Source organism: Vicugna pacos, chromosome 20 (assembly GCF_048564905.1).
Source record: "Vicugna pacos chromosome 20, VicPac4, whole genome shotgun sequence".
Taxonomy (NCBI): Eukaryota; Metazoa; Chordata; class Mammalia; order Artiodactyla; family Camelidae; genus Vicugna; species Vicugna pacos.
Window position 1 is genome coordinate 16,241,622 of NC_133006.1, and position 19,202 is coordinate 16,260,823.

Here is a 19,202-nt window from a genome sequence, read left to right on the forward strand (position 1 = left end):
GGACCAGAGATGAAAGAGCAGAATCTGGGGCAGGAGGGAGGGAGTCTCAGAGACTGAAGAAATGGGCTCCAGACATGAAGACGAAAGACAACTGTTGACAGCGTGTGTGAAGTGGAGGGGGTGTCTGTGCTAATTCCCCTCTGAAGACCTCTCCCATCTCCTTGGCTGGGGCAGAGGAGAGCCAGATGGGGGAGGAAAACAAAAATCTCTTCCATTCTTCTTTTCCCCCATCACCCAACTCCCCGACACTCCCCCCATCTCTATGGAGCGGGGTGAGTTAAAAGCCCATCAATGTGCAGAGCCCCCCAACCATTTTGAATCTCCTCACAGGATGTGAACAGGGTGGGATTTGGCCCTGGTTGCCATGGCAACTGTGGTGGGAGTTCCCAGACGCTAGGCAACCCTCCTGTGACCCTCGCTGACCTGTCACCCCCGCAATCCGAGGACAATAGGAGTGCAGGCTCTGGAGGCCCAGGACGCCTTTCAGCCCAGCCGCCAGCAGCTCTGCCCGCCCCCACCCCGCCTGGCCCCAAGTCCAGCGAGCGTTCAGCCTGGTCCCCAAGACCTCCCTAGGCCCTCCGCCTCACCTCCCCAAAGCCGGCACACGCCTCTCCCAGCCCTGGCTGCCCCCGGCCAGGGAGCCCAAAGGGTACTTGTGGAGTCCCTGGGGAAGGCCCTACACACTAGGAACATTTTCATACGGTGAAATCGGATCAGGTTAAAATGCAAGGACAACCTTCCAAGAAAAGAGTGATCATAAAGGAGAAATATGGGGAGGTGCTGAGGAAGGGGACTTTTTCTGGTGAAAGAAGGGAGGGGATTGACGGGGGGCTGGCAGTCCTGTTGGGTCTGGAGCATTCTTTAACAGCAGCTAGAGATCACCAACTCCAGCTGGCCAGCAGGGTGTATGTTTGCCTTGTGAATGTTACGTTCCAGGGCCCTCAGCAGCCCCCATACTTCTTCTCAGGATAGATTCTCCATGAGGCGGGAGACCAGGTGAGGTGGTATGTATGGCATCATCACTACCAAAAGCGGGGCTGGAAGGAGGGAGCAGGAAGCTGGGACCTTGACTGCTAAAACAGGGCAGCCAGACAGGGACCCTCCTCTAGTCAGACAGGGCCTGGCAGCTGGCCGTCCACCCACCCCTGCCTCTGTTTAAACAAGCTCCCGGACTGCTGTTGCGTGGAAACAGGCGCCTGCTCTTGTTCCAAAGTGACGTGGCTGCCCTCTTCAGCACTGTTTGTTTCAGCCTAAAGTCCTGTCACCAGCCTGACTTCTGACTCGCCCTGTTCCTCTCTCTCTCCTCTGTCAACTCATTACTCCCAAAGGCCAAGACTGCATTTCCAGGGCTTGTTTATCCAGAGCAGACGGGCAGGGACCAACAGACCGACAGACGGACAGAGGAAGAGGGGCTTCAAGAGCCATGTGGACACAAGGAGGTGGGACTAGGGCAGACCCACTCCCTCTCTCTGCCTCTGGAGTGGCCGCTAGGGCCACGGGCAGTGCGGCTTCCGGTGGTTTGTTTTAAGAGCGCTTTGGGGTTGGGAGGCAGCGCTCTCAGTCACTCCCAGCAGTCATTTATTTAGCACCTACTAGGTGCCAGGCCTTGCTCCCTCCAGTTCCCTTGGGGACTGTGAGTGCGGTGGGAGCTGAGCCCTGGACTAGGAGTCTGGACACCTATGGTCTAGCTGTAGCCTTTCCTGTGTCACCTGGACAAGTCAGTGCCACCTCTGGCTGCCCCTCATCTGCAACATGGGACTAATGATACCCATCTCCCAGGGACAGTGAGGTGATTAAGTGACACAGCCTACGTGGATGACCCAAAGCACCTAACAGAGGTGAGGTATTTATTTGTCCTTGAAGGACTTCCTGGTTGGGGCTGAGAGGGAGGAGGCGCCCCTTGGGCCAGGCTCTCTTTCCTCCAGTCTCTCTACCCCACCGAGTCAGAGACATTTTTTTCTTGGGGTGGGGGGGGTGGTTCCAGAAAGTGCTACCCTGAAGCTTCCCTTAAAGCCTCACTCATATACTGGAGGTGGAAGGATGGCCCACAGACTGTTTTCTTTTAATTGAAAATTTTGTAATTTTAATTTTGCAGGGTTCTTTTCATAGTATGGAGCCAAGAAGACCTTTTCAAAGTCTCAAATATTTTCCTTGGCCCCGGGTACTACGCCCATCGTGAGCCCAAATGGATAAAACAGCCCTCCCTATGCCTGCCTCCAAATCTCCACCCCAGTTTATTTGTGAAACAGATACAGGATTTTCCAGGACTTTGGGATATTCACCAAAACAAACAGGGATAACTGAAACGTGGAATAGAGATGGTAAAACACAGCCTGAGTGCAAAGCAGAACAGAGAAACCTGATCGGTACAGACAGTTCTGTCTCTCCCCACCCATCTCCCCAGTTACCTGGTATCTGTGTCCACTTTTCCCTTTAAATAATTTTTTAAAAGAAACTTTCCAGTTTCAGGATTCCTCCCCAGCCCTCCCCCCACATTCAAAATTTTTCATAGCCGTCTACCTAGAGGTGCAGGAAGGGACGAGGTTTCACCCATAAAAAAATGGGTGCCCTTGGAGATTTCTGGTGAGGTGTGTTTTGTTGTTATTTTGATAAAGGGTAGGGGTTCTGCCCGTTGAGCTTCGGTCCACAGTATATGGCACACACCCGTGGGTCTCTTCCCCCTGAGAACCTGCTTAGGAGGGTTTGGAAGATGCCATCAAACTCCTAAGGACCATCTCCCTGGGGAAAGGAGACAGACCCTTTCTGCTCAAGCTTCCACTGTTTGCAAGAGGAAGTGATTTTTCAAAGTTCTCAGTTCTGTTCACATCCGTACTGTGTATAGGGATTTCATACCCAAACTGCATCTGACCCTAACAACCCCTGTACTTCAGGTGCCAAGAGGCCAAGGATTGGCCTCAGGGAAGCCCAGTCCTGGCCAAGGTTGACTGCTGATAAGAGGCAGGCTGGGGCTTCACCTAGGTTTGTTCAGTTCCTGAGTTAGTGTTGGCTGACCAGCTCAGTGCAGAGTGCAGGTGCCCGGCTTCTGATGGTGCTGCTTTCAGTCTGACCTGTAGCTGTGAGAGTGGTGGGAAAGCACTTAGCAGCTATGGGGTGAGGGGAGGAGCCCCAGGGTAAACCTGGGAGAGAGCATGAGGGCAGCGTGAGCACACACATCGGTGCACACGAGGCAGGGGTGGGGCACGGGCGGGGAGGTACATGCAGGACCCAACTTTTCTGCATTCTCAGCAGAGCCCCCAAGGGGCAGTACCACCAGCAGTGATTCGAGGAGCAGAGTCAAATAAGACAAGGAGCATCGCAAGGCCAGGGCAGGCTGGGCCGGTTCTCCTGAACTTGTCAAGCATGATTCTGTCTTTTTCCCAGGTGGGGCGGGGACCTGGGGCCCCTGCTCTGTCATAACCCAACTAGGCTCCCCACCCTAAGGCCTCTGGATCCTCAGAAAGGCTCATCTTAAACCCCTGAACTCTGCAGTTTAGGGTGGGAATGATGGAGGGGAGAGAGGGAGTAGGGCACAGATGGGGGTTCCCAATCTGAGCCCTAAAAATGGAGGCCTGCCTCTGCCTACTGCTCTTGGCCTTTCCCCAGCTGCATTGACTCCGGTGCCTGGAAGTTTAATCTCTTCACAGCTTGGATCAGGGGCCCAGGCAGAGGTGGAGGTGGGGAATGTTTTACAATACAAATAAAGTGAAGAAACCACTGTGTGCACAGTCCCCCTCCCCCAAAGAGCACATACCTAGAGCAGGGTCTCCCTCCCCCAGCCCTGTTTGTTAACTTCGCCAGTGTGCAGACAGGAGAGCCCAGGTGCCCAGCCACCCAAGACACACACCCTCAAGCCTGCTGCCTGGGCGTCCGTCTGCCCTTGTGGGCATTTCTGAGACTCTTCTAAGCTCCGCAATCTCACGGCCCCCCAGCTCCATTTCTCTTTCTGGGGGTGCTGCTCTCCGCACTGCCTTAAAGCGACCATTAGAATGGGAGGGCACAGAGGGGCTCCCATGTTAAAGTGAAGCTGCTCAGCAGGGAGCAGTGGCCCCCAGGTGGCCAGGATGTAGTGGGAAGAGGCCTGGCGCCCCCTCTCCCCATCCTGGGGGGCTGGGGAGGGGCGCCAGCTCCTACCTGTTGCTGCTGAAAGTGCAGCAGCTCCGCAGGGCTCATCTCGCCGTTGCTGTCTGCGCTGGCCGCCACGTCCCTGCCGTCCCTGCCCGCACCGCCTCCGGCAGTGCCCGCAGCCCCAGCCCCGCCGCCGCTGCTGCTGCCACTGCCATCGGCCTGCCCAGAGAGGCTGCCCACACCGTTCTGACCAGACGGAGCCGACCTGATTGTCTCCGAGGCGGATTCCACCATCATGTCGCTCTAGCGGGACCTGGAGGGGGAGGAGAGACACGGGGGAGGGGCTGAGAATCTAGGCTGGACGGGCAGGGCAGGTTCCAACCCAGGCAGCAAGCCCCCAGACAACACAAGCACTACCACCTAACACCCCTCCTCAAGTCCTGGGGTGTCTTCTCCTCCCTCTCAACTTCCTGGAGACAGATCCAGAGACCCCTGTTGGGGTGCAGCCCCTCCTAATGTCACCCTCCCCCCAGGCCCAGGCAAGGTGCAGCTCCAGAAAGAGGCTGAGGCCACCCCATGGCCCCCCTCCCCAACATTCCCTCGACTTCCAGACTTCCAGATCTCAGCAGGAAAGGGGAGGAAGCAAGCCACATCCACCAACACCCCACACACTAGGGTCCTAAACCTGTTCGGGCCTCTCGGCATAGGGGAGAGGAGAGAAGGACCAGGTGAGGGTCTTGTAAGGACTTAAAAAGCGGAGGAGCTACTCACTGGGGACCATCATATTGCCATTCCCCCCAACACCTGTAATGGTCTTTGTATTCATTCCCTTGTAGACGGAGAGTTCCCTCAGGGCAGGGCCTCCTTCCTGGAGACACAGCAAAAACGGCTGCCATGTGCCGCCATGTGCCCAGCACCTAATTGGGGCCAGACCCTCAGCTGGGCTTACAGCCATGCTAGGAAGGCAGCCAATGGTCCCACTTCTCTGACCTTCCATTTTAAAGCCCTTAGCCTAGCACCTGGCCCAAAGCAGACACTCAGTAACATTTATTGTCTCTGTAGGCACCAAGATCCCTTCATACGAGAACTGTGGGACGTAGTTATTGTCCTGATTTTACAGACGGGAGACTGAGGGTCAGAGAGTTAGAGGGTTTACCCAGGTCAGTCAAGACCTGAATCCTGTATCTTCCTCCACCTCCCCCAACGGCTTCCCAAGGAGTGGCTGAGACATCCTCAGGAAGAAGGCTATGCCTGGGATGGCTGTGGTCTGCAAGAAGAAGGCGGCCTGAACTTCCTTCTCCAAGTGACAGAGGTTGCACTATCTCAGGGGTCTGTGCACACAGACTGTGATGCAGATGGGGGACTTCAGTATGCTGAGCTGTTTTCACAGTCTGGGGTCTCTACTTATCCCCAAAGCCACAACTCCTTGAGAGGAACATAGATTTCAGCCAAACAGGACATGGTTGGTATCCACCACTGATCTTTGACATGAGTCTTAAACTCCCTAAACCTCAGTATCTTTGTTTGTAGAAATAATTAATTGCAGCCTCTCAGAGTCTTGTGAGGAGTAAATAAAATAGCACACACAAAGCACCTAGCAGAGTAAGTACCAATAATGACCATTCCCTTCTCCACCTGCCCTGTATGTAAGGGTGAAGACCCTAGGCTCAGAGAGGTCAGACTTGGTCTGGGCCACACAGCGATCAGAAGGTGGAAGTCAGCCAGGGTTCCTTCCTCCTTTGATTCCCTTTTGGCCTTGGCAGACCCCACAACCACATGGTGTCTCTGACTCAATAAATAGGTGGAGGAGGGCCTTAATAGGTAGTAGATTAGAGGAACTGCTGGAAGAGATTGGATTATTTCTTTAGTTCCTTTTCCAAGGTAGCAGCTCCCAATTTCTCTTTCATTCTGGAAGAGGTCTTTCTCCTTGCTCTACTGGGCCACTTGCTCTGATTTTGTCCCTGCTATTAGCAGAACAGAGAGGACAGTGAGGGTATCAAGGCAGGGAAGGGGGATGGGGGACAGAGCATGGCTAAGGGCCCCTGGAGAGCCCATCAGTTTACATGGGTGCCACACTACACTGCTCTTATGACTCTAGGTGTCTCCGTCTTAGTGGTTCTGTGTGGCCTCCTGCTGGAGCGTCCCATGTTTGTGCATTTCTCTGTATGTTCCCAAGGGCTTGTCCCTCCCCTGCCCCCAGCTGCTGCTCCCAATCCTGGGTTCTGAGAGGAGCTGGGCCAGGGGCAAAGGCAAGGTTGGGGGTGACGGTTCGGAAGAGATTGAGTACTTGGGTCTCAGGCCTTAATGGCCATGTCAGCCCGAGGGCCAGTGGCTGCCAAATGATGGATGGGGTGGGCACCATCCTCCACCAGCCAGAGCACAGGGCTCCAGCCCCCTCTCCACAACCACCCACCCTAATCCCTCCCAGCAGCCTACAGAGCATCTTCCCTCATTCTGGCCTGGGCTCCAGCTACATGAGGTGGGTGGGGAGACAGCAGAGACGGCTCTGCTCTCCCTCTGCTGGCTCTGCTCTCCCTCTGCCTGACACTGGCCCTGCTGGGGGTGGAGAGCAGCTGCCTCCCTGATTCCAAGGGGAGCTTCCCAGAGATCTGAGAACTCCTGGGCCTCAGGGGACAAAGACCAGAGCCTCAAGGGTGTGTGTGCACAGGAGAAAGGAGAGAGAATCCAGCAGCTTCTTCCCTGGGGTAAGGAGAATGCTCCCTCCACCCCTTTCAAACACTCACACACACCATAAAGTTGATCAGACAGCAAGTTTGAAAAAAGGGAGAAAAAAAGGAAGGATGCAAACAGAGGTATCCTTTTCTTTTCTTTTTATTGGGGGGGGGTGTTGTACAGAGCGACACCCAGTGAACAACATAATTGCCACAACGTGGCAGTAATAATAGCTATTCAAGGGCCGATCATTCATATTAAACAGGGTGAAGCAAGCCTCTCATTTGCATGCTTGAGATTACATGCATTTGAAAAGTCATTTCCGAAGGGTGTATGAATGGCATTAATTCCCATGTGGCTCGCTGCTCTGCCCCCTCCCGGGGCCTTCACCTCCTCCCCTGTTCCTGCCCGCCCACCAACACCCATCCAAACCTGCCAGGCATCTCCACACCCTCACCTCTGCCCTGAGACACCTGCTTTCCCTAGGATGAGCACACCGGCAGCCTCACGCCTCCTGCTCAGCTCTCCACCAGGTGTTGCAATAGCACTGGGGTGTTCCCTGCACCGTTCTGAGCAGACTATGGGTGCCTAGGGCCCAGCCAGCTAGGGATGGGGCAGGGTAGGGTGCTGGAGGCAGGCCTTGATATCAGTGCCCTGTACCCACAAGGGTGTGGGGCCTCAGGGAGAAAGCCGGTGTCTGTGGGAACCTGGACTCTGGCTAAAGAAGGCAGGGGCCTGGGTGTTGGGGCCTAGGCTCAGCCACAACCAACTGTGTATGCTTTGCCTTCCTGCTTCTCTGGGCTTCAATTTCCCCATCTGTACATAGAGAGGTGGTCTTGAAGATCTCTTCTGACTTGGAAGCTCCAGGAGCAAAACTCCCTTATCACGTGAAGCCAGTGTTCTAGTGGCTGGTGGGAGCCACTGAGGGTCCATTTGAGTCACAGCTGTCATCCCTTTCCCAAAGGGATATGCAGACCTCAAATTTCCCAATGCAGACCAGGGCGGCCTGCTCTGGTACCAGGGGGAAACCTCCAAGAGCCCCCTCCCCATTCACTCCTGCCCTTCCACCTCTCTCCGGATACTCCTGCCTTCCCAATCTCCGCTCGTCCCTTAGTCACCCATCTTCTCAGCAAAGAGCTGCTGAAGGCCTGCAGAAGAGGAAAGATGCTCTGGGAATTAGACCATCTGTTTCCCAGGGCCAGCTATGTGGCCCTGGGCAAGTCACTGGATTGCTTTCTTCCTTCATTCCGACTGGTAAGGAGAGGAAATCAGGTCTTTCTAGGATTCACTAAAATTCTCATTCCCCATCCCAGCCTTCCCTGAATCCTCTCCTATCACGAGTTGGGGGCAGGGGAGAGCGACGATTTCTGTCTGGGGCGCTGGTCCTGCCCTGAGGCAGGTCCTGGGCTTCCCTCTCTCTGGGTTCCCTTGGGAAGCCAGGGCATCTCCGAGCCTTCGGCCAGGCCCCGACGCTCCCGCAGACGCCGCCGCCGTCGGAAGGAAGGAAGGAAGCAAGGTCAAAGCCGCAGCCGCCTCTTCCGTTCTAGGGGAGTCTGCGGGCCGCCAGGGACTCCCACTTCCCCTGAGGATCCTGGCCCTTCGAAGATCGCGGGTGCGCAACGAGCGCCGCCTCGGAACGCGCCGGGTCCGCCTCTGAACCCTCCCTGGCCGGAAGTGACGAGTTCCACCTACCCTGGGGCCAAAGGGAGGACCCAAGGGCTAGGGTGCTTTCGGGGAGGGAAAAAGGGACGGCAAGCCCCACACGCGGAGAAACCTTTTGTGCCTTTTTCGAGGGCCCATATGGTATACGCAGTATTAATTACCATAGCTTTTTAATTAACAACCGCTTAATCTGAGCCCTAACATTTGCCACGACACCCCGCGCTTCGCCGCGAACCCGCGCCGTCCGCCCTGCCAACTCATCAATTAATTTTTATTGACGTTTTCTTCCCCAAACAGGCACAATACCAGGGTTTTCCAATTAACACCTCCGCGATCTCTAATTAGTGCAATTAACAGACTGATGGATGCCCGGAGTTTACCCGCGAGGGAGGGAGGGAAGGAGGGAAGGGGCGGGGCAGCCCCCAGCGCGCTCTCGCTCCGGGCGCGCTCCCTCCAGGGCGCACACGTGCCTGCGCGCAGCTGGAGAGGGGGCGCACCTCCAGCTCTTAGGAGAGCTCGGCGAGTGGGGGCGTGATCACAGGTAACCTGTACCCAGAGCTATGGTGGTGGTTTGAGTTGAAATAGGAGACACCGTTTTCAGCCCTTTGGAAACCTAGAATCTATCTAGTCAAGGCACTAGCTGAAAGCCTGAGACAAGAAGTTGGGAAACTGGCTTCCAGCCCCAGCTCTATCACCAACTTGCTGTGTCCCTTGGGCCAAGTTGTTCTCCCCTTTCTCTTCTGTATAATGGGAGAAACTGGGCTAGATGTAGCCATATGTATACCCCTATTAACTTCCAAGAAAGACTGGGAAGCAGACTGCAATAAAAGACCGATAAAGCTACTTAAAACATAACATCATGGGGTAGAAGGAAGGGAGAAAAAATGGGCCAGAGGATCTCAAACTTGAGTGTATCAAAATCATTTTGGAGGGCTTGTTAAAACACAGATTGCTGGGCCCCATGCCCACAGTTTCTGATTTAATAGGACTGGAGTAGGCGTGAGAATTCATTTCTAAAAAGTTCAGAGGTGATGCTGATGCTAGCTGTCCAAGGCAACAGGTCTCCAATGATGAGCACCAGCTTCAGTTATAAGCTTCCCAGTCGCCAAAACGAGATGATCCATCTCCAAGACCCTTCATTCAATCAACGTGAATTTAGTGCCCGATCGAGCCAAGCACTGAGAACCCATCTGCAGGAAACTGAAATTCAATCCTGGCCCTCTACATGCTTACAAGACTCAAACCAGTGCAGGTGTCCTGGATGCTTTGAGGGCAACTGGTTAATAATGGAGGTCCTATTCCCCCTCCCTTTTTTTTTTTCCTGGTTAAATCTGGTATCTCTTTTTGAAAGTTTAGCCACTAGTGGAAGTCATTCTTCTCTCTCCTCTGATGCTGGTCAGGAGAATATTTTACCAGCAACGATCTTCATTCACTGGTTCAACAAATATTTAAGAACCTACCCATGTGCCAGGCTGTGTGTGTGCAGATCTGAACAGAACAGAGCACAGGCCCTGCTCTCTGAGCTAATGTTCCCAGGATATGAGGCAGATGATAAGTAAGGACACAAATACATAAGATCAAACAAAATAAATTCTATCAAATGTGAGTACAGGGAATAAACAGGGGATCTAATTTACATAGGGTGGGGCAGGGAAGGCTTCTTTTTAAGGAAATGGCATTTATACTTAGAAATGAAGAATGGGTGGGTGTCAGTCAGGCAAGGTTTACAGTGAATACAGAGGGAACAGCATATGCAAAGACCCTTATTTTTCAAGAGAAGTTGCTGGTTTCAGACTTTTCCGGAGCAAAAAGTCTTTGAAAGGGACACATTTCTAGACACTATAAAAATACACACCAGTGGGTACCACACAGAACAGAGCATGAGGATGTCTTCTATCTCCCTCTTTCTGTTCCTTTCTTTCTAGCTGTCCTGCTATCAGATCTTACTTGTGTCAAGGGACAGAAAGCAGAGGGCTTTTCAGAGCAATAAGCTCTGGCATTACAGGTAACTGAAGAATACTTCTCAATCTGCCATCCCAAGGCTCAGGAATCCCCTTTCCTATTCAGCTCAGGCCCCAAAGGCCCCCTGTTTTCAGGCCACCAGGTTAGGGGAGGGCTCAGACAGCAGCCACTTTTGGCCTCAGCTTTTTCTAACCAACTGCTCATTTGCCATCCTGATTACTGACCCTTCTCTGGTCACTTGGTACCTCTACAATTAGAACATGAGCAGTGAGGTCACCAGCCTGAGCCTTAGTTTCCTTATTTGTCATATGAAGCTCATACTAATAAACCTTCCCTTCAGTGTGGCTGTGGTATCAAATAAAATACATTCATGAAGAAGGCACTCAGGGAAGAGTATTTACTACAATTACGAAAACCCAGCAGGTCCAGAGCCCACCCCTTTATCCCAGCCCTATGGTTTGGCACTTGAGGAAAGTGAAGCAGAACCCAAGGGTTAGGATGCTCTATATCTCCAAACTGATTCCCAAACCAGAGCAGGCTTACATGAGTCCCATGACTACTTGGCTCTCCAATCAGCCCAGCAGTCTCTCCTCCAGCAGATGGGGCTCTCCGAGGCCCAGAAAAAGCTCAATCCCTCTCCAAGCCCTTGCCCTCCCTGTACCTTGGGGCTCTCCCTTGTGGGGGTCAGAGGCTGGCACCGTCAGTTTTCCTCCCTGTTCCTACTTCAGCCCAAGAGTCTCCCTAAATGACACACTAGGAACTATCTGGTCCACCTTTAGAAACCAAAGTCTCTTCTTAGCACAGACCGTCCAGGCCCAGGAGCTGGTGAAAGTGGCAGGGTGAGGATACGCCTCTCTAAGAGGGGGCAACAGTCTCTGATTTGGAAGGTGAGGCAAACACCATCGTGGCTTGTCTGCTCCAGGTCCTCTCCCAAGCTTCAAATTACTTTACTTTCTAATCATAAAAGTAAGACATCTTGGTAGAAACCTGAAGAAAATAAACAAATAGTAACTGTAAGTCTACTACCCAGGTTATTCCCTTTTGGAACCCACTCCTTCTCGCCTCGTCCACGTTCACTCTCTTTGGGCATATTAACATTTAAAACGTGAAATTGGGTTCATAATCTGTACATGGTTTGAATTTTCCTGTTTTCCCACTCACCATTTACTATCATAACCATTTCCACATGACATCAAATATTTTAAAGAGCAGTTTTTAGTGACCACCGAGTTGCTTGAATGGGCTGTATGTCCCAGAATTTATTTAGCAAACCCCCTAGAGTTGGACATCCAGATTGTTACCTATTTTTCCACTATGACACTGCAATAAACAACCTTACGCGAACAGAATACTCTCCAATTCTATTTGATCAGGATACATGTTTTAAGTGGAATTGCGTATTTTTAAGGCTCTTGATACATTTATTCTCTAGCGGACATCCATAAAATCTGTACCAATTTTGCTCTGCCTTCAGCAATGCACCCCTGTCCCAGAGGTCTCACAAGCCCCTCATTTTTTTTAGTGATCTTCCTCCATTCTCCACAGCTCCTTCTCCAGAAGATTCTCAGATACTGCAGAAGGCATTCAGAACCCAACAATACTGACTCCGTCAAACCTGGGAGCATAGCTGGGTGATGGGCCTCTGCTGTGCACAGCTGGTCCTGGCATCTGGGCACACTCAAGGGAATAAAACACAGCCCTTGCTTTTGGGGGTGATGGGAGGCTTACTGTTTGGTGGAGAAAGAGAGACACATTGGCAAACACAAGCATTAAAAAATGCCCATACCTAGGCTCTACCCTGGTTCAATTCATTTAAACTCTCTGGGGAGTGGACACAGGCATGGATAATTTTAAAAGCTTTCCCAAGTATTCCAAACTTCAAGAACAGCCAGGATTGAGAACCTCTGCCCTACACAACACACACAACTTTACAAATATTATGTTAAGTAGATACTGGGTGAGGGACTACGGGTTCCAGGGGCCTAGGGGGTAGGGGTCTGGGAAGACTTCCTATAGGAGGTGACTTCTGAGCTCATGTCTTAAGGAAGTGAAGCCTGGGCACATAATCTGTGAGTATATTTTAACAACAACCATTCCACTCACAGAGCCCTTGAAAGTCTTTTCCCATAAGCTGTCACACACATCTCACTCTGACAGATGAAGGAACCACATTTCGAAGATGCTCAGTGATGTGACTAGGTCACCTGGCTGCTGGGAGTTTGAGCCAGACGGAAACCCTACAGCATTTCTGACTCCCAAACCAGTGCTCTCCACGCCCTCTCCCCCAATTTCACCTCAGAGATGGCAAAGCTGAGGGGCAGTGGAGGTCACTCTGGAATCTCCCTGGAATACAAACCTTTCCTCACCACCACCACCACGCCCTTTACACTGGCTCTGGCCCCTAAATGCTCCCACCAGGCCCTAGCAAGGTGGGCCTCCCTCAAGACTCCTTCTAAGTACCATGACCAAAAGGAAGAATTAACAATAAGAAAAAGAAAAAAGAAATAGAACCAAAGATCCCACTCCATCTCATTAAGAAAGTAAACATAAGAGCCATCTAAGTGTCTAATTAAGCTTCTAATTAGTCCCTGCTTGTTACTAATGCAAATTAGATTACTCCGCTTAACTACAGCATGTCCACAACACCCTTGTTAATTGCGGCCTTTTGAAATTAAATTACTCCCTAATTAGCATATCAAAGCCATTGATTCGGAGCTGGGAAAGATGAGGGCAAGAGGAGCCGAATGCCAAGTTTGGTTAATCAGAGATAGCTAATTAAATAGTGCCGTCTTTCGTGGGGGGCCTGCTGGTTAAGGGGTGAGGTACTCACCCAGGGCCTGAGTGGCCATCTGGAGCCTGATTCTGGTGGTGCCCTTAGCACCAGGGGCTCCCATGGGCACAGGAGGGGCTCTGGCCAGCCTGGGACAGACCAGTGTCTGACCCTCTCTGGGCCCCTCAATGCTCTGCCTAGCCGGCCTCTGACATGCCCTGGCCCCTCCTTTTGTCTCCCCTGATGATATCTAGGGGTGGCATTCACAGGGATCTTGGGTACCAACTCACGGGCATCCAAAAAACACATCCATATTCAAATGTGCAAGATTCAGCATCCTTCCACAGCTCTCCCTGTTCCAGGATGACTTTTGGAAAGGTGACTTCTGCCCAGTGCTTCTCTAGTCCCCACCTGTGGTTCTACTCTTGGAAGAAAGTCTCCCCTCCCCCGACAAAAAGTATGTAAGTTTAGGGGGGCAGGTAAGAGGGTGAAGACTTCCATAGAGGGGCTCACCTGGGCAGAGATGGGCTGGTTTCAGCTTAGAACAAACCCCTCAAGACACAAGAGCCTGTTTCCCTCCGTGGTAGAAAGAAGGGGGAAAAAAAAATCCACTGCCATCAGTTCTTTAGCAGCTGTGTGAGAATTAGATATGTGCCAGAGTGCCCTTACAGAGACTGAGCTCTCCTACAGACCCTGCAGAGTCTGCAGACACCTGCCTCTCTGAGCTCCTCCTAGAATACCGAAGACAGGCAACATCTCTATGACAAAGTTGCTAATCAAAATGCCCTCAGGGGCTAGATGGGTGCCCAAGGAGGCCAAGTGAGAAGTGGAGGATGCTCAATCCCAGTCTATCTTTACCACACAGAAATGTAGGCTCAGAGTTTGGACAGGGTTTGGGTTTATCGAAAGAAGCCAAGTGGGGATATTTATGTGAAATTCACCACTGTAATAAACTTTGTGTGGGCCAACAAAACACATAAGAGATGAGGTTAGTCCATTTGTGACTTCAGCCCTTATGGCTAGCATTCCAGAGAAGCAGGTACCAGTCAGCTGTGTGACTCTGGACAAGTTACATCACCTCTCTGGGCCTCTCAAACAAGAATAAGAGGGTATGTGAAATGGCAAAGCACAGTTCCTCCAGGGTCTGGTCCCATCTAGCTCTACTCTGTGTCTGCCATAATCCCTTCCCAGACTGGGATGTCTTCTAGAACCTTCTTCCATCGTCCATGCAGAAAGCAGAGTCTGGGCTTTCAGGTGTCCTTGGAAATTCTGAGGGCTCATTCCTACAAATGCCTGACCTGGCTGTTGGGCAGTTAGAAGGTGCACACCTGTGCCCTCTGCCCCTACATTTAAACAGATTACCCTATAGGGGAACAGCAGATCCTAAATGCCTCTTCTAAAAAAGACAGAACTTTCACAAGAACAAAATCGTAATGACTGATAGGTCCCTAGCCTGGCCCTTCAGTGTCCCCCTCCCCCATCTAGGGTGTGGGGGGAAGCGGGGGGTGGGGGGATACTCTGTCCCCAGCCTTCCCCTAGTCCCCAGTACTCCTCTCCAAGTTTCCCCTGCAGTACACATGCACACAACATCAGGGTCAGGGCCAAACTCCCGAAGGGTGAGGTTTTGCAGATTTAAGGAGAGATCAAACAGGGCCTGGGGAGAGGAAACCCTCCCCACCCACCTCAGGCTCAGAAGGGTGAATCCCAGGTAGTGCCCAATCCATGGGTATCCATACAAGCCAAACTGGGCTAAAGGGTCCACAGCTGTGGTTTTATTTTAGAAAATAAGTGGAGTTTAAAGCAAGGTAGGAAAAGAGAAATGGGGAGAGGTGAGGCTGTCCCGGTATGAGGGGGAGGGCAGAACGGTGCTGCACAAGGGCCAGACTGCAGCCTGCCTCACTGAGCTCTCTCTCCCAACGAGATTCAATTAATTGATAACAAGAAGCATCAAATTAATTTCTGGAGGATGTGAGATTCTGATGAAGGGAAATCTCGTCGATGGGGATCGGGTGGGAAGGGGCGGGCAGCGCCCCCTTTAATCAGGCTCCGTGACCTAATTGGGGAGGAGGAGACTTGCCTAAGCCACAGGGTCGCCTGCCCTGCGCTCCACAGCGCCCCACAGCGCCCCTTTCGGGCAGGATCCGCAGAAGCAGTGGGCTTCGGAGGGGTGGAACAAAGGGGGCCAGTCTCTTCTCATCAAACGCCCAATCCTCCAACCCCACAACCAGCAGTTGTGGGAAGGCGGGGAGTGGGGAGTGTGGGGGCGGCGGTGGAGGGGAGTGTGGGTCTCCCTCACCGACTGTACAGTTAGGAAAACCGAGGCCCAGAGAGAAGACCGCCAGGCCTAAGATCTGAGAGAGAATAAGTAAGCTGGTAGCAGTGTGCTTACACGTGCCCCTCACAGCTGAGTCCCAGACTAGCTAAGTCATCCCCAAGCTCAAGGAGGTCAGCAAACAGCATGGGAGACCCTCCCTGTGGCTAAAAGACAGGGGCCACCCGCCCCCTCTTCCAGAGTTCCCTGAACCCCCAGCTCCCCCAGCATCTTCTCAGCACTCCTGGCGGTGGTGAGGGCCACACACATCTGGTGCGTGCGTCCCGGAGCTCTGGTCTCAGAGATCAAGGAGCTTCCTGCACCTCGCAGCACTGATGCACTCGAGGGGGCTCAGGGAAACGCTGGCTGGGCTGGCAACCCAGAGCAAGTGCGCTCAGCAGGGGCGGGAGGGGCGGGAGGGGCGGGAGACCCGGGAGCCACGGCTTTCCTGGAAACCCGGGAGCCTTCCTAAAGGAAGGATTCTCCCAAATGGACCAACTGTACACCCTCAACACACCCGCCCTGGCAAGTGCCCTGGCTCCCACCAGAGATGCGGAACCCTCAAGAAGCTTTGCAGCCCAAGCCGCCACTTCCTCAGCCTCCTGCAAACCCTGATCTTCCCATCTCTCCCCCAAATTCTCCCCAGCCGGGTGCCCTTTTCATCTAGGGTGGAATACACATCTGCCCAAAGAACCCCCTGAAGGAGAGAAAGGAGGAAGTATATGCTACCCTCTTTTGGACCAGCTTCTTTCAGCCTGGGTCTCCTGAAGTGTGGGCTCCAGAGCCAGGGACCCAAATCGGAGGGAGCCCACCAGGCAGGAGAAACAAGAACAGAAGCCCCTTCACTGGCCCACTGGCCAGTGTCCCTTCACACAGCTCAGCCCTCCTGAAGGCTCTCCCAGGCCAGCACCAGCATCCCGTCCCGGCTGGGGAGTATTAGGACTGGAGCCTGCCTCCAGTCACCAGCACCTATGGGAATGATCGGCACTGGGGTACTTGCTCCATTTCTGATTTTCCAAGTTGCAAGAGAGCCACCTCTTATTAAACCTCTACCTAGAATCAGGCAGGCCACTGCACACAGGGATCACTCGACAATGCTGTGGAATGGAGAGGAGTCACGCCTCCATTCCCTGACCCACCCTGCCCTCCAGTCACCATGATCTGTTCCTCCTTTACTGGTGGTGGGAATTCTGGGTAACTTCCACCCGCTGACCCTGCCTACCTTGAACGTGAAATGCAGAGGGTCACTATTCCACACAATCCACTTTGTTACTGTCTGAGGAAAACCCACCATCTGCATGAGAGCCCAGGTCAGGTGCCATCAGAAACTCCTAGTGAAAGAGAAAACACCGTTTCCCCCTGTCCTACACCACCAACGACCCCATGCACCCTCAGGTCACAGCTCCAGAGGCTCCAGCTGGGCAGAGTCTGGGGCCCAGAGGGAGGTAGGCAGAGCTGCTGGGATTTGAGGAACAAGTTGTATGGCTGTGGCCAGGGCTCAGGGGAAGAAAGACGCAGGGCTGCACTGGAGCAAGGGACAGCCAGGCAGACCCTGAGAGGGGGAGTCCTGGGACAAGGATCAAGAGAAGGAAGGGCACTGGCCTGGCCCAGGCGTGGATGGCTCCTTCGAGGCACCAGAAGCTTCGACTCTATGGCCAGCATCCTGTGGCCTTGTCCAAGAGGCACCTTTTGTGCTGGGAGCTCTTAATTTCCAGCCAGGCAGGCATGCCCTGAGGCACAGGGCCCGCCAGGCACCATCCCACAAGGCCACTGCATCAGCAAGCCTCGAGATTTGGAGTAAAGAGGGTTCCTGCAGTGATCCTGGCATGGTGGATCTGGCTGTGGGCAAAGGTGTGCATTTCTACGGAGAATCCGGGAAGATGATGCTGAAAGAGGCTGCAACTTCACACTCATAGTAAGTTTCTTTTTGCTTCTTCAAGATGATCTATCCAAGGGTAGGTCCCAAATTGATCTGAGACTAGCTGCCAAACTTGTCTTCCACAGGCTGTGTAAGCCAGGGTTCTAAACCATAGACACCTCCCTTTTAGGAAAGAGGTGGTGCCAAACACTTTTCCTCCCATTTTTGTCTCCATGAGCACTTTATGATGCTCCTGGATGGAGGATGACTGGACCTTTTAGGGGCATATGCAGGTGGGAAATGCCAAATTTTCACCCCAGACCCTCTTTAAAAGGAAAGACAGGAAGAAGACCCACAGCTTTCTCATTGGAGGGCTGAGGGGAGACCTTGGCCTGAGCTTCTGAAGGAGGGAGGAAGAAAGGCAGGCCCTCCCATCCCCTCCTTTCTTGCTTCCCCAGAGCAGAGGCTCGAGCCCTACTGGTTGTGCTGGGAGTTCTAGGAGTCCCACACTTTAGCCTCAGCTCTACCACTAACTGTATAACCTCAAACAAGTTGCTTCTTTTCCTAACCCCTAAAACAGAGGTTAATACTGAAGCATTTCCAGTATTCAGTCCAGCATGTGGCCTGGCAGTGCTAGGAATCTTATAATAAAAGTCACCCCTCGGTCAGTACTACCATGAGCCAGGCCCTGTGCTAGGGTACTTACATCTGCTCTTGCATCCCACTCCCCCAAACAGGCTCTAATAGCTACTATTGACCTACTTTACACACAAGAAAATTGAGGTTCAAAGAGCTTAACTAAGGTCCCCAGAGTCCCATCACTACTGGCAAGTTCTAAAGCCTTTTCCCCTGTGACCCAAGTTCTGCCCTGGGAGGCCTGACTTCCTTGCCTTGGGTTCCAGAGTACTGGAACCAAGGTGGAGGAAGCCATTTCAACCACTGGAGCCTCAGAATCTTATCAAAAACAGTGCCTGCCCTGCCTTGGTCTGGGAGGCTGGAAGAGTTGTAAGATCTGAAGGGAAACTGTGTGGAGCTCCCTGGATGGAAGAAATTACTACTTTGCAGTTTGGGTTATTAGAAAAGTAAAGATATTGTGCCTGCCTGGGATGGGTATGGAGGGGCTTGCATTTCAGCTGGAGAGATGGGAAAACCACCAAGGCAGTGGGGCAGCGGAAGGGTCGGAAGGGTTAGGACGCAGGGAAGGAGGGTGCAGCTACACCAGGTGTGGCAGATCAGGGAAGCCGTCTAGGGGAGATGACCCTTCTCTCCCCTTGCACCTCACACCCCTCCTCTGAAACAGACACCCTGCTCCCACCCTCCTCTTTCTGATGTGGTATGTTATCTGTCTCTCCTACCTTGACAATGTGCAGACCCCCAGCCTTCACTGCTTGGGCACTCCAGTGCCCAGCCTGGGACCTGCCCAGACAGAGCAGGGGCTCAGCAAACATTTGGGGAATTAGTGGATTAAACGATCCCCCCCCCCCACCCTCCCTGCTTTCCTGCCCCTAAGGAAGAGATGTGTTTGGAGTAGGGGCCCAGCAGGATATGCACATTCCTGGCAAGAAGGGACCTACCTGCCAGCAGCCAAAAATAAAGTTTCTGGCCAAAGGCAGAGGAAAGGGGGTGGGGGTGGGGTGTCTAGGTGTGACAAAGGCAGCTACACAGAAGGGGACAGGGGAGCAGGTCCTTTTGGAAGTTGGGCCCAACCTGCCCCCTCCCCACATTCCCCAGCACTGGTGTCAGGCCTTTCTCTCCCCAGGGCTCAGGGGCTCCCCAACTCCAACAACTCTGAAACGTGCCAGGAAGTGAGAGGACAGAAAACCCCACCCAGGGCCCAGCCCTCAGTGCCAGGAGAGAAGGTTCCCATGGTCTCCCCCAGTTTAGTGCCACGACTGGGATCA

At 53.0% G+C, this 19,202-nt stretch overlaps 1 protein-coding gene across 6 annotated transcripts in view; it reads right to left on the reverse strand.

Annotated features, from left to right (window-relative positions):
- FOXP4 (forkhead box P4) overlaps positions 1 to 19,202 on the reverse strand; it is a 49,069-nt gene that overhangs the window by 27,029 nt on the left and 2,838 nt on the right. For 4 of the 6 annotated variants that reach the window (XM_072945037.1, XM_072945035.1, XM_072945036.1 and 1 more), the window contains exon 2: positions 4,132 to 4,378. In XM_072945037.1, coding sequence (XP_072801138.1) covers positions 4,132 to 4,362 — 231 coding nt within the window. In that variant the 5' untranslated portion in view covers positions 4,363 to 4,378. Of the gene's footprint in view, positions 1 to 4,131; positions 4,379 to 16,665; positions 16,775 to 19,202 lie in introns of all 6 variants that reach the window. The other 2 variants (XM_072945033.1, XM_072945034.1) reach the window with 1 other exon arrangement.